This window comes from Haliotis asinina, chromosome 16, assembly GCF_037392515.1.
Source record: "Haliotis asinina isolate JCU_RB_2024 chromosome 16, JCU_Hal_asi_v2, whole genome shotgun sequence".
Lineage (NCBI taxonomy): Eukaryota > Metazoa > Mollusca > Gastropoda > Lepetellida > Haliotidae > Haliotis > Haliotis asinina.
The window spans coordinates 41,514,103-41,527,842 of record NC_090295.1 but is presented as its reverse complement, the minus strand read 5'-3'; the positions used below and the strand labels follow the sequence as shown (position 1 = coordinate 41,527,842).

At 40.0% G+C, this 13,740-nt stretch overlaps 1 protein-coding gene across 1 annotated transcript in view; it reads left to right on the top strand.

Annotated features, from left to right (window-relative positions):
- Positions 1-449: 449 nt before the first annotated feature.
- The window catches only part of LOC137267781 (uncharacterized), a 34,534-nt gene continuing 21,243 nt past the window's right edge, over positions 450-13,740 (top strand). The window contains exons 1-16 of the mRNA XM_067802225.1: positions 450-650; positions 3,015-3,105; positions 3,574-3,607; positions 4,770-4,902; positions 5,233-5,293; positions 5,707-5,819; positions 6,073-6,158; positions 6,497-6,555; positions 6,873-6,994; positions 7,165-7,255; positions 7,662-7,770; positions 10,253-10,427; positions 10,647-10,836; positions 11,404-11,612; positions 12,239-12,363; positions 12,722-12,942. Coding sequence (XP_067658326.1) covers positions 450-650; positions 3,015-3,105; positions 3,574-3,607; positions 4,770-4,902; positions 5,233-5,293; positions 5,707-5,819; positions 6,073-6,158; positions 6,497-6,555; positions 6,873-6,994; positions 7,165-7,255; positions 7,662-7,770; positions 10,253-10,427; positions 10,647-10,836; positions 11,404-11,612; positions 12,239-12,363; positions 12,722-12,942 — 2,020 coding nt within the window. The remainder of the gene's footprint in view (positions 651-3,014; positions 3,106-3,573; positions 3,608-4,769; positions 4,903-5,232; positions 5,294-5,706; positions 5,820-6,072; positions 6,159-6,496; positions 6,556-6,872; positions 6,995-7,164; positions 7,256-7,661; positions 7,771-10,252; positions 10,428-10,646; positions 10,837-11,403; positions 11,613-12,238; positions 12,364-12,721; positions 12,943-13,740) is intronic.

Here is a 13,740-nt window from a genome sequence, read left to right as displayed (position 1 = left end):
AACTGCAATGTGAACACCCAGTATTTCCAGTGAAATGCTTCCAGTTCGTTGTTCTGTGGTTAACTGGGTACCCGGTAGGATCAGGATAACGAAATTATATCAGTTTCGAGTTTTAATTCTACTTCATTTTTAGGACTATTACGGCAATATCGTGGCGGGGACAAACGGGGGACAGAGTGTATCATATGGGGAATCGAACTCGGGTCTTCGGAGTGGCAATCAAATTCTTTAACCTCCGGCTATCCAACAGCCCCAAATGCACATGATCGTATCTTCTGATCTTATTCCACAACACACACCAATATGTGACCTATACACCTGATAATGCATACCGAGCTATCATCGATAATCAGTTATACATACTGAGCTATCATCGATGATCAAGGTGTATCAGTTACAGAAAGAACTGTGGGTATATAAGCCATGGTTAGCCAGGTACGTTTGTTGCGATGGTGCAGAGCATGTCCCTGTCACCTGTTCACACCATCATGGGGGTCATCACGGCCCCAGGGCGGTGTTTGCTCATGGCGATGTTGCTGGCGCCATCATTTTGCAACTTCATCAACTTTGATCCTGGGTATGAGTATCAATACAAATTCAGCTCCAAGACACAACTGAACAGAGTAGGCGACTTTCACGTGTCCGGGAAGGTAGGCTTCGCACTGAGTGAGTGAGTGAGTGAGTTAGGACTAACACCTGTAGTCCAGGTATATATTGTCGTGCCAGCAGGAGTTTCAAGAGAGCCTAAAGCCATTACTCTGCGGAACGACACTGGGCGCCAATGGGCTGGTATATTTGGAAACATGCATCACAATGTTTTGAAAATAATGGCTGTGAATTATGAAGGAACATTCGTAGTAGAAGCATAGAGCAGTATGACGGCGTGAAGATGAGAATATATAAGCATGTGAAAGATCTGTTTTGATGGATGTATGTCATATTGTTTCTATATAGTCGATGCATGAGAATTTTCATGTGCAATTAACTGTTGAAATTATATTTGTGAAGGAAATGTATAGTAATATGCAGGAACGATAGCTCGTCTAAAACCGTCATAAATGGACATACTAAACAAGGTGAAATTCTGTTCCTACCTAAAAACAGAGGGTGTTTTCTCTATTGGAAGCTAATTTCCTACCTTCTTCAATTAATAACTTATGATTAGAGCAGTGGAGCGATGTAAGGGCATTACGATAAACGTTCTCGGGTATACACGACAGATACATTTCACAGTTTTTCTCGTCTTCATATAGAGCAGTACAAAGTTAATTTGTTATATTTATGGAGACTTTTTATCGTTTTTTTGAACCAGTTAAGCTTGTTGCGTTAATTCTTTCAAATGTCCGTTTGAAAATGCGGAGATTAGTTAATAATACAACGCTACAAACGTTTCATGTAGACTAATCACTGCTTGTGTTTGACAAGAAAGTTGTCACTGGACCGTTTTAACGCAGTATTATTTATCATTTGAAATCTCACATGAAGTCAAATTTGAACGTTGAACACGTGGTGTATATAAGGGGTTAGCTTCGTTTGGAGTCCCCTTCCGTCTTTTCCAGCGTAAATACGTCCACCCTGACAATGTAGTAATAAAACAGTTTACTCTCACGCCGACTACATCGGATTTCACGTCGTGTCATATTAACATAGGAGTGATGCAGGTCTCTTTACAACGTGAGAGCAGCGATGTAATGAGGATATGGTCAAGCTGAATGTAATGCGGACATGTACAGCTGTATGTAATGCCGACATGGTACAGCTGTATGTAATGCGGACATGGTCCAGTTGTATGTTATCAGGACATGGTACAGCTGTATGAAATGCAAACATGGTGCAGTTGTATGTAATGCGGACAAAATACAGTTGTATCTAATGCGGACATGGTACAGCTGTATGTAACGCGGACATGGTACAGTTGTATGTAATGCGTACATGGTAGAGCTGTATGTAATACCGACATCAAACAGTTGTATGTAATGCCGACATGGTACAGCTGCATGTAACGCGGACATGGTACATTTGTATGTAATGCCGACATGGTACAGCTGCATGTAACGCGGACATGGTACAGTTGTATGTAATGCGGACATGGCACAGCCATATTTAATGCGGACATGGTACATTTGTATGTAATGCCGACATGGTACAGCTGCATGTAATGCGTACATGGTGCAGTTGTATGTAATGCGGACATGGTGCAGTTGTATGTGATGGGGACATGGTACAGTTGTATGTAATGCAGACACAGTGCAGCTGTATGTAATGCAGACATGGTACAGTTGTATGTAATGCAGACATGGTACAGTTGTATGTATTGCAGACATAGTACAGCTGTATACAAGGCGGACATGGTACAGCTGTATGTAATGCAGACATAGTACAGCTGTATGTAATGCAGACATGGTACAGCTGTAAGCAAGGCGGACATGGTACATTTGTATGTAATGCAGACATAGTACAGCTGTATGTAATGCAAACATAGTAAAGTTGTATGTAATGCAGACATGGTACAATTGTATGTAATGTAGACATAGTGTAGCTGTATGTAATGCAGACATAGTACAGCTGTATGTAATGCAGACATAGTACAGCTGTATGTAATGCACACGTAGTACAGCTGTATGCATGGAACCATGTCATCCGACGGCATGATTATGGCACATCTGTCAAATGTAACATTGTTATATGTGGGTTACACTCTCTCAGTAAAGTAACCGTCCATAACCGTCCATAACCGTCCATAACCGTCCATAACTATAATTATGATTTATCTGTTGTACTTGACATGTACTTGACGGTGCTTCACTGTTAGCAGTTGCTTCACTGTTCACTGTTTAAGCATGTAGATCATTACAGATGGATCATTTATTATAATTCACGATAATGCTCTATGTTCCATATATGCTTGTCACAGGGTACATTCCATGGGTGTCCATTTTGAGCAAAGGATCAGCCAGTGAGTATCCACACAAATTCAAATATAGATGCTGTTTTTTCGTGCACACATCTTTCAGGTAGGCTATATCAATGTTGGAGACAGTGTCGAAGGGCAAGAAATCTACCTTCGAGTATACGCCCTGGGGATAAGCAACGGCCCAAATTCTGGTGCGTAAAATTAAGTTACCGTTGTCAAATGCGATGATTAGTTAATATAAGTCAACAGATGTTTCATCCAGACGTTCAAAGTGTTCTACTTATAAGCCTACTTCTCCAGATAAAAAAACCCAAAAAACAAAACAAAACAAAAAAGACATAAGATACATGGAGAAGGCTTCCTTTTTCACTCACTTTGTTCCTTTTCTAGATTAAGTGATTATCTCTTTCAATGAACTGGCTGGTTGGTATTTCCAGAAGGTGCGCAATCACGACATAATGCATACACTCAGTTAATGAGATGAGGCATTATTACATAGAAAGACAAAGGTTCTTTTGAGTTGAATTCCCCGACATTCATATTTTAACTGAAGCAAACCAAAACAAAACAGTAATTACTCTTTCGGTTTCATATACTGTATGTTTCCAACACATAGATTTTACCACATAAAACTGAACAAAACGATGTTTTATATACAGATACCATCAGTCATCAATGGGATTTTTCAAAGTGGTAAGTAATCATCATATATATCATTGTTGTTTGTAACGCTGGTAATCATCATATATATCATTGTTGTGTGTAACGCTGGTAATCATCATATATATCATTGTTGTTTGTAACGCTGGTAATCATCATATATATCATTGTTGTTTGTAACGCTGGTAATCATCATATATATCATTGTTGTTTGTAACGCTGGTAATCATCATATATATCATTGTTGTTTGTAACGCTGGTAATCATCATATATATCATTGTTGTTTGTAACGCTGGTAATCATCATATACATCATTGTTGTTTGTAACGCTGGTAATCATCATATATATCGTTGTTGTTTGTAACGCTGGTAATCATCATATATATCATTGTTGTTTGTAACGCTGGTAATCATCATATACATCATTGTTGTTTGTAACGCTGGTAATCATCATATATATCGTTGTTTGTAACGCTGGTAATCATCATATATATCATTGTTGTTTGTAACGCTGGTAATCATCATATATATCATTGTTGTTTGTAACGCTGGTAATCATCATATATATCATTGTTGTTTGTAACGCTGGTAATCATCATATATATCATTGTTGTTTGTAACGCTGGTAATCATCATATACATCATTGTTGTTTGTAACGCTGGTAATCATCATATATATCGTTGTTTGTAACGCTGGTAATCATCATATATATCATTGTTGTTTGTAACGCTGGTAATCATCATATATATCATTGTTGTTTGTAACGCTGGTAATCATCATATATATCATTGTTGTTTGTAACGCTGGTAATCATCATATATATTATTGTTGTGTGTAACGCAGTACTTAAGTTTGTGCATTATTATCTTAAGTCTTGACTTGCGTTGGTCGTTGGTGTTAGTGTTCCAATCATCTGCATAAATTGCAGTAATATAAATAAGACGATTTCCAGGTACTTCTTTGATATGGTTATTTTTACTGATATGAAAATATTACCCGCGTTTTAATGTATGCATGTGCTGTTCACATGGATGTAGCGTGACAAGGCATTTCAACAAACATAATACATTTATATACTTGTAAACCACTGCGAACACTTGGAAGCATGGTATATTGCATGTAGGTACGTCGATCTGGTAACTTGTCAGTGGAATTATGCAGAAAGGCGCGAATTCCTACATTATTGTTCGCAGGTTCTCATTTGTGATAACCCGAAAAGGGGAGATAACCCACGTGTATCATCCTCCCGATGACGACGAAGAGGCAGTTGCTATGAAGAAAGGATTCTCGGCATTGTTCGCTTCCAGACTCCACCAGGAATCAGATGTACGCATACTTTGTACCATCGTCATAGTTTTCTCATTTAATCAGACGGGATATCTGGTCTTGAACTTGGAGTTATAATAGGTTTCTACACTTGGGGAAGTTCTCCTTTATCGTGATGATAAAGGATAAGTGTCTCACCAATTCGTTTCGAAAAATAATTAATTAACCACATATTGTCACACTAACTGGTTAAGCTAATTATTCCCTTGGACATTTTACCTTGATTTTTTTTCGCAGGGCATATGTCTTGACAGGAATACCGAAAGTTCAAGCTGGCTTCTATTCTCGACTACAAAACTTACTGACGACATTGATTTGTCTCTGTTACAGGTGCCCACTGAGAGATTACCACAGGGCTGGAGTTACCACGTCCTGGAAACTGGACATGAAGGTGACGATGCTCTTTTGAAGACAAATGCTGGTCTAGCACGTAATATGATAATGGGGACATGTCCTGGGGCTGTTGCATTTGCGGGAATGTTTCTATCTAAATCGTCAAGCAAGTGAACATCTTAAATACTGGTGTAAAGTACATATTGGAACTTGAACAAAATGACGAAACCACCGACCTTTGCAAGATAAAATGTTAATGCGAGAAGTCATAATCTAAACTGTCGGCAACACGCATTGTTTTAAAAGTCCCATGCGATTGGTGTTCTGATGCTTACGTCGGGGAGAAGCCCTTAGCAACTGACGCTGTCTGAGGCTGTCGCATAACTTAGAGCTGGACTAGAGCACTATACCAAGACACTCAGGCATAAAGACATAGTGGTGCACTGATGTTAGCACTGTTCCCTGTTGCAGGCCTCCACAACGCCACCTACACTGTACAACCAAGTGTCGAAGGTCACGTGTTCACGAAGACCAGGCACCCGGATGACCATCCAGTGGAGCACGCCACCTCCAACTACACAAAGGTGAATTTCTCCAAATGACACTATAACTTAACAGATGTAGTAACCTTCAGACATGAAGTTCTCGAAACGCCCGACTCTCTAAAATGTCTCTTGCATCTTGCAATACCGTCCATGGTATACTAGTTTACATTTTCTGACTTAAGTCGACATTGAAGGTTTATGCTTATCTGTTAACATTACAGTTATGTTGAGAAGCATACAGAAGCACAGCCGCCTGTTTATTTTTTTATCTTTTTTTATTTTTCGTCTCTAGACGCTGTATTACAACCGCGAACTTGGGACAGTGCATACAGTCGTCATCGACGAGACGTTCCAGACCATGCACAAGGTTGCAGATGGGTAAGATGGCTTGTGACACACGAACGTCGTCACTGCAGTTATTGTTGACTTACACTTCACACCTGACAATTCATCATTTGTAATCTTGTCCTAGAAAGTGTCACGTTACTGACGTCTTGAACTATAGCTTACTAAAGTAAGAACATGGTATGTCAACTTCACGAGAAAGGTCCATGCGAATCTACTAGGTACAGTTTACTGGCTGCTCGTCGGGAGGAAGGTGTATCAAACCTTGGTTTAGGGACTGCATATTATTTGTCATGTAAACGTAATCAGCAAATGCCTGGTAATTGATATTGTGAATTCATTAATCTCAATTATCAATTTTTACGTTTCAGTTTTGATCCTCATAGTACAGGGCGTCCAGTGAAACCCGTCAACCAGCTACAAGACATGGGTAATGTCAGTTATATATATCACACGCTAGCATCTAGATGCTTTGCTTGGGTGTATCATCAATGTTCAGTTGCACAAATAATATTTGTAACAAAAACAAAACAAAAAAGTATCAAACGTAAGATATATGTGTCGGTGTGACTTTTTTCATTACTATCATCTTTATATCATTTTTATTATTGTTTTTTAATCATTTTCGTATTTATTTTTTAAAATTTTATATTTGTGTACAGCGCATTTAGCAGGATATATACTGCCAAACACAACCACAGGTTACAATTTCAGTTAGTAATTTCAGCTTTTACCTTCTTTTTGCAGAATTTCCTGAAATGTCAGCCTTAGCTTTGGGAAAACTACAGTTTCTTACGAAACACAAAGTTCATGATGTCCCCGTTAAAGGACCAAGCCGAATTGAAAAATCATCCATCCATCTTGGAAATGTGAGTATGTTGCTGTCGTACGTCAAGACATAAACATTTGCTGTAGTCGGAACTGAGATGTCCTTAGGACGCACGACATGACCATGATTTAGGATTGGTTTGAGATGTGCACATGTGGCATCGCTTGTTTTCATTCACGTGAACAATGTCGTGTGGTTGATATTATAAAGGTGAAGCAGAAGAAGACGCCCGTCAATGTTGATGAGTATCTGGAGTACCTGGAGAAGAACCTGACGTGCATGAGGGAGGAACCAGAACAAGGTATGGGGTCGACAGAAAATCAATGTCAGAATAGTTCTTTGAAAAAACGAGGAAATCCTGATGAAGTGCATATCGATGGTCACGTTTTGTCCATTGACAGGCAACATGGCTTTAGTTTATACGGTGACGACGTTGTACTACAATGACGTTGATCGAGTCTGCAGTGTGACAGAATATCTCTGTCTTGTAAATAACACAACATGCTACTTCAAGAAAGTCGAATAATTCCAGTTGTTGTTAACAAAATAATAAAGTTCAAGCAAAAGTCTCATATTTTCAAAACAGGCGATACAACTTGAAAAAACCTACCTAGGTCTAACATGATGTCTGCAATATTTAGTGACAGACTAGAACCAATAACTAATGTGTATTGTGTCGTTCATTGGTGTGTTCCTGTGTTGAGAAGGTTCCAAGCGGATGTCCATGTGCTTCTCTCGTGTGGTGTCAACGCTGAAGGCTCTCCCAGACAAGGTCCTGGCAGACTTTGCGGAACGGTACTTCTCGAGAACACCAACGTAAGCTGCTGTGTAGTGTTCAGCACTGTTCGTTACTTAGTCGCTATAATAAGAGTTTAAGGTTTGCAATTTTTTTGCGTGTGTATTTTTCACGCATTACTCACGTATTTAATGGGAACATTAGTAGAACACATAGATCTAAAGTGTGCTTCTCACTTTATATTAGGTCATCTCTTGTTTTTCCAGAAAAAACGCATTTGTTTGTTTTCTTTCGGAGGGACGGGTTTTGCTTTTCGCTAGAAACACCTCGTCCCAGGTTTTACTTTTCGTTAGTAAGGCCGTTTCCCAGGTTTTACTTTTCCTAACTTTGTATGACCATCGACATTCAACTGATGAACGTTTGAAATCGATTGAAAAATTGTCGTTCAAGACTAATTATAAACTCACAATTCACGGGTATTCGAAGCGGGATTGGAACCGCAGATCTCTCATCCGTAGGCAGACATTCTACCGCAAGGCCAACGGGCCGACGAAGGTGTTGGGTTAAATTATCTACTTATAGTTACTGTTACATTAGATTGATTTTACGCGCGCTTCGGTTATTGCTATGTCAAATGATCATCTACATCGTAATTACCAATCATTGACGGGATTTCCCTCCCCAGCCGGTGTTACATTGACTACCAAAACCTCGGAGGCGTGTCCAGATTTAAAGACAGGTGAACAGTTAGTATTTTGTCAAGTCACCATGGGGCAGAAATGCAGGCATCAATGCGGCGGGGCATACTATCGATCAAAGAAGTTAGAAAGTGGTGGTCCATGCTGTCCTAATATCGGACCAACTCTTCTTTCATTTCATCAGTACTTGTCAGATTTTACCTTTTCCCCCAAACATTTTCCATTGGATTTAGGTCAGGACTATTGCCTGGAAAATCTAAAAATGTCATATTTTTAATCTGAAACCAGGCCTGTGAATGCTTTGAAATATGGTTTGTGTCGTTGTCATGCTGGAAAATCCTAAAATGTCCACAGAACACGTGAGCAGATGGAAGTGAGTGAGTGAGTGAGTGAGTGAGTTTAGTTTTACGCCGCACTCAGCAATATTCCAGCTATATGGCGGCGGTCTGTAAATAATCGAGTCTGGACCAGACAATCCAGTGATCAAAAACATGAGCATCGATCTGCGCAATTGGGAACCGATGACATGTGTCAACCAAGTCAGCGAGCCTGACCACCCGATCCCGTTAGTCGCCTCCTACGACGAGCATAGTCGCCTTTTATGGCAAGCATGGGTTGCTGAAGGCCTATTCTACCCCGGGACCTTCACGGGTCGCAGATGGAAGTAAATGTCCCTCGCGAATATCTGCTTACCGCTCACTGTTCATATTCCTTTCAAACACACAGAGGAGTGTTGCCCCTAAAAGATATGCCCCACCACACATTACATATTGGACTGTACTCTGGTCGCTGATACAAAGGTTTTTCAGTTTGTGTGGTCCAGAATTTTATTGTATTAGGAAACAGCCACACAGAGAATTTTCATCTGAGAAAATCACATTGTCCCAGTTAACATTTCTGTGCTGTAAGCACCAGTTCAATCTTCACTCCTTTTGTTCAGGTTTCATGATGGGTGATGGAAGTACTTGACTTTTCTGCCAACCCACTGCATGCAGCTGTGTTCTAATTGTCCCCTTACAAACAGCCACAGTTCCTCTATTAATCACATCCAGACTTGTGTTTTGTAGACGTCTTCGGTTGTTCTTAGAAACGTGAATACCAAGCCGCCTGTCAGGGACAGTCATTTTTCTTGGCCTACCAGCGCCTCTTTGGTGCTCAGTACCATATCCATTTGCAACATGTTTCAAAACACGATAAACAGTAGACAAAGAGATGTCTGTTCTACTTGAAATCACTTTTGCCGATCTGATGTCCTTGTTATAATACTCTAAAATCAGCTTCCTCTTCTCTAAATCATCAACACTGAGGATCACAGAAAATGCTGTCTGCTAGCTATTAAACCAAGGGATAACTCTTCATAAACTAATGAAGAAGGATTAACGAAGTTGTCTCTCTTGAAAGAAACCAAACACTTGATGGCTAGTCAAGGTTGTTTGTACCAGAAATCCAATATAAACACATTCCTAAAATTCCCAATAATTTCTCGTCATGCTATATACATGAAATGTTATGTAATAGTTATTCACGTTATAAAAATATATGTTCATGTGTGTAGCACGTTATAGACACTAAGCGACAGTTGCAATTTAATAGAAAATTCACAGTAAAGTGTATTTTAGTACCATCCACATAAACAGTTGCAAGTGGACAAATCTAGTGAAATGTGATGTAAAGCACATATAAACGCATTATCTGAAGTTTAAGACGAATCGTGCTTCCAGCAGACTAACTGCCTACCTGAGCTGGCATTACTCACAAATATCATCACTTATCACGAACTTGGTGTCCATTGTTGAAATAAATCCGAGATGGGAACACTTTGATACCCCGGATTCAATGGTAGGTAAATGATTGTTATGTCCAGGTCAAAACGGAAGCACAAGGATCAGAACTTCCTGTTTGATGCAGTAGCAGTGCTGGAGAACAACCTGTCCCAAAACCTCCTCTTCACACACATACTCAACAGAACACGACCTAATCAGTACCTCTTCAAGAGATTACTTGTCCACATCGTTTCCATGGAGACTCCGCCCATAGATGTAAGTATTCCCCCAGCCGAACCATGGCTGGTCCAGTTTGTGTTATGTTTCTAACCGTTATTGACATTTGGCAAGTTAAGTCAATGTCTCGAGAACACACTTGTCCTGAGCGTTTGAGCTGAGCGTTTTGCAATATTCTAGCAATACCCTCTGGTGTGTCCTATATGGACTGACTCTCTCTCACTTTGATCCAGCTTCACGTTCTACCTTTGTCAACAGGCTATCATCCACAAGCTGACCCAACTTTGCTTCTATCCTCCGATGTCGTTTCTAGAACTCCTGGAAAAGGATACACACCAGCGTATCGTACTAGCGACCGGAGTTGTTGCTAGGCGACTTTGGGATGCTGGGAGGAAAAGGGAAAGCGAAGACATTGTCAAAAATCTGGAGAAATGGTTGGGACTTCATGGTGAGGCTTTGTATCCTGTATATGTAATAAATACAAATAGTCATATTCCAGCTCATAGGTTGGAACAGGCCGGTGAGTGATTGGTGAATTGTATTTTACTTTGCAATCAGATATGTTCCTGCCAGTTAGTAGATAAAGAGACTTACATAGCAGTAGTTACAATTTCTTTGACTGGCAGTTTAGAAGCTGAGGAGAATAGTGTTGTCAGTTTTACGAATATACAAATACATTGTTCTGTGTAGGCGACGTTTCGTTATAAATCCCAAGTAGGATCTATTTCGTAAAGAGGACAAATTGACCACATGCTAGTAATACAATCAACCATCGACGATGGTACACTGTACCTCTTGTCACAAAACGTCACAATGCGAAGATAAGAAATATCTCATGACATGCTCTTCATCATTGAAATTAAAAATCCAAAAACATTAGTTCATTGCTTTTTGACCCCTGGAAATGATACGTGTGACCATGCTTCTTGAAATAAGCAAGGAAATAGGAAAGGGGTTTACTACACCTTGTCTTCAGCAAGATAATATTATCATTGTCAACTTTGCTGTATTGCAGATCCCTATGTCTATAGAAAGGCACGGTCTGTGATGAAGGAAGAACATCTCCAGCTGGTAGACCATTACAGGGTGGTTCTCCTAGGGGCGCTCGGGAACGCTGCTCTCTTTCGATCATATGAACACATAGTGTCACATATCAACTCGACCAACTCCCAGTGGGTGAAGCGAGCAGGGATTCACGCATTGCGGAAATATCATCACGAAAAGGCACAGTTTGATAATGCTTTTATCATTTTCTTGAAAAGCAATTTGACATCACGTAGCTGTGGCAACATAGTACCAGTTTCATATTACGGTCTACTACTGCGCTGCAAATATATCTGACGTGGACGTTTCAAGGCATTAATCTGATGCTGCAGTCTGATCTGTAGGATGTTCACGTGGGATTTGTTTGACGGCATTAATCTGATGCTACAGATTGAACTGCAGAATATTGGCGTGGAATTTGTTTCACGGCATGGATCTAATGCTGCAAGCCTTTTTGTAGGGTGTTGATGTGGACTTTATATTTGGATCTTATGCTGCAGTCTGATCTGTAGAATGTTGACGTGGACGTTGTTTGACGGCATTAATATGATCCTCTAGACTTATCTTTAAGCTATTTACGTGAACCTTATTTGAGGGCATGGATCTGACGCTGCAGAGTGATGTGTAAGATATTGACGTGGACCTTGTTTGCCGGCATTAATCTGATGCTGCAGACTGACCTGTAAGATATTGACGTGGACATTGTCCACGGATTTGATGCTGCAGATCATGACGTGGACCTTTCTTCAGCCTACGGACCAGATACTACAGACTTGTCTGTATGATATTGGGAATCTTTGTTTCAGACTGCAGACTTGATGCTGCGGGCAGCACTGTATGACGATGATGAGAAGGTGCGGTACGAAGCCTTACTGCAGTACCAGGCACATCCTAGGGCGGTTGCTGTTGCACCCATGTATATGGAGAAAGGGTAGGTATTATCCGTCACCAAACTGGTAGAAAATTTTAAAAACAATATATGCCCGGATTGATTGTTTGGTCTCTGCCGGACTCGACCAAAAACATGCTTTCAGAGAAGACACGTGGCATGCCAATCTCTTGTCAAATATAGTGACAAGTCCTTGTCACCTATAGTATCTATGTAATATGTAGAAATGTGGCTTGGTCTGATGTTTTTATGCATACAGTCAGACCATTCTATCACCATTTCATGTGGAATTTTGTATCGGATTGATATTCACCAATATACTAATGGACGGCGTTCCTTGCTTCGAAGGAAATCTTACTGCACATTGTACCAGCATGAAGCTTAAAGTTTCATTTTCCAGAGTAATTAATGGATCAATATTCTACGCCGATCCCCGTGACGTGGGTATACATGACTTCAATATGCACCACCGTGACAAGCGGTCAGTGGAGGATTTCATCAACAAGAAATGGGAGTACAACCTGAAGTCGCCCAGTGTAGACTGGCAAAAGATGATTGGCTCGACCAAAATTGGAGCAGCATTTGGTCTCATCATTAAAAATGAACTAGACCTGAAATTCTGTGAGCAACTTTCTGTCAGTGCACTCCAGTATTTAGAGACTAATCAAAGCAACAATGCACCAATGGTCCATTGCTCATGTAACTACCAGAGAGTGCAGATATTTTATGTGTGTATGATTTGATATGATACGCAGTTAAATCCTCCACTGCAGTATATACAGATACCTTGTGAGTTCGGTTTAACGTGTCTGATCATTTCTGTCTGGTTTTGTCAGTCTAATATGGCTAATGGGTGTGGCGCTTATAATGATATCTTAATCCGAGATTCGAACCAGCACTAAAAAGTTGCTGTCATGCTCGAGAGATATCACGCTGCAAGCGAATCATTGAGCAGAACACCACCGGACCACAATATAAGCTTAATATATAATATAATACATAATATAATAATAATATATATATACAATATATATATATAATAATATATACAATATAATAATATAAGCTTCGATATACAACTATCACAACCATAGAGAAATCTCCGTATATCTGACTCGTGACCCTCATATAGACGCAGAGTACAGATATGTTTTGCCATATGTATAGTTTGCATGCATCTGTAGGTATAGAATTGTATACCCGTATGCAACTTTGTTACTGTAACGGTATGTTCAACCTACCGCTGTTTGTATCTACAACTCTACTTTTCTCTGTGAATGTGTGTGTATCTGAGTGTGTTTTGAGTGCGTGTGTGTGATGGTGAGAGAGATTGTATGTGTAGTTTGTTTTTCAAGTCTGTGTGTGGCTGTGTGTATGCATTTAAAACAGCTGTTGTTTTAACGAGGTTAAATGCACCAC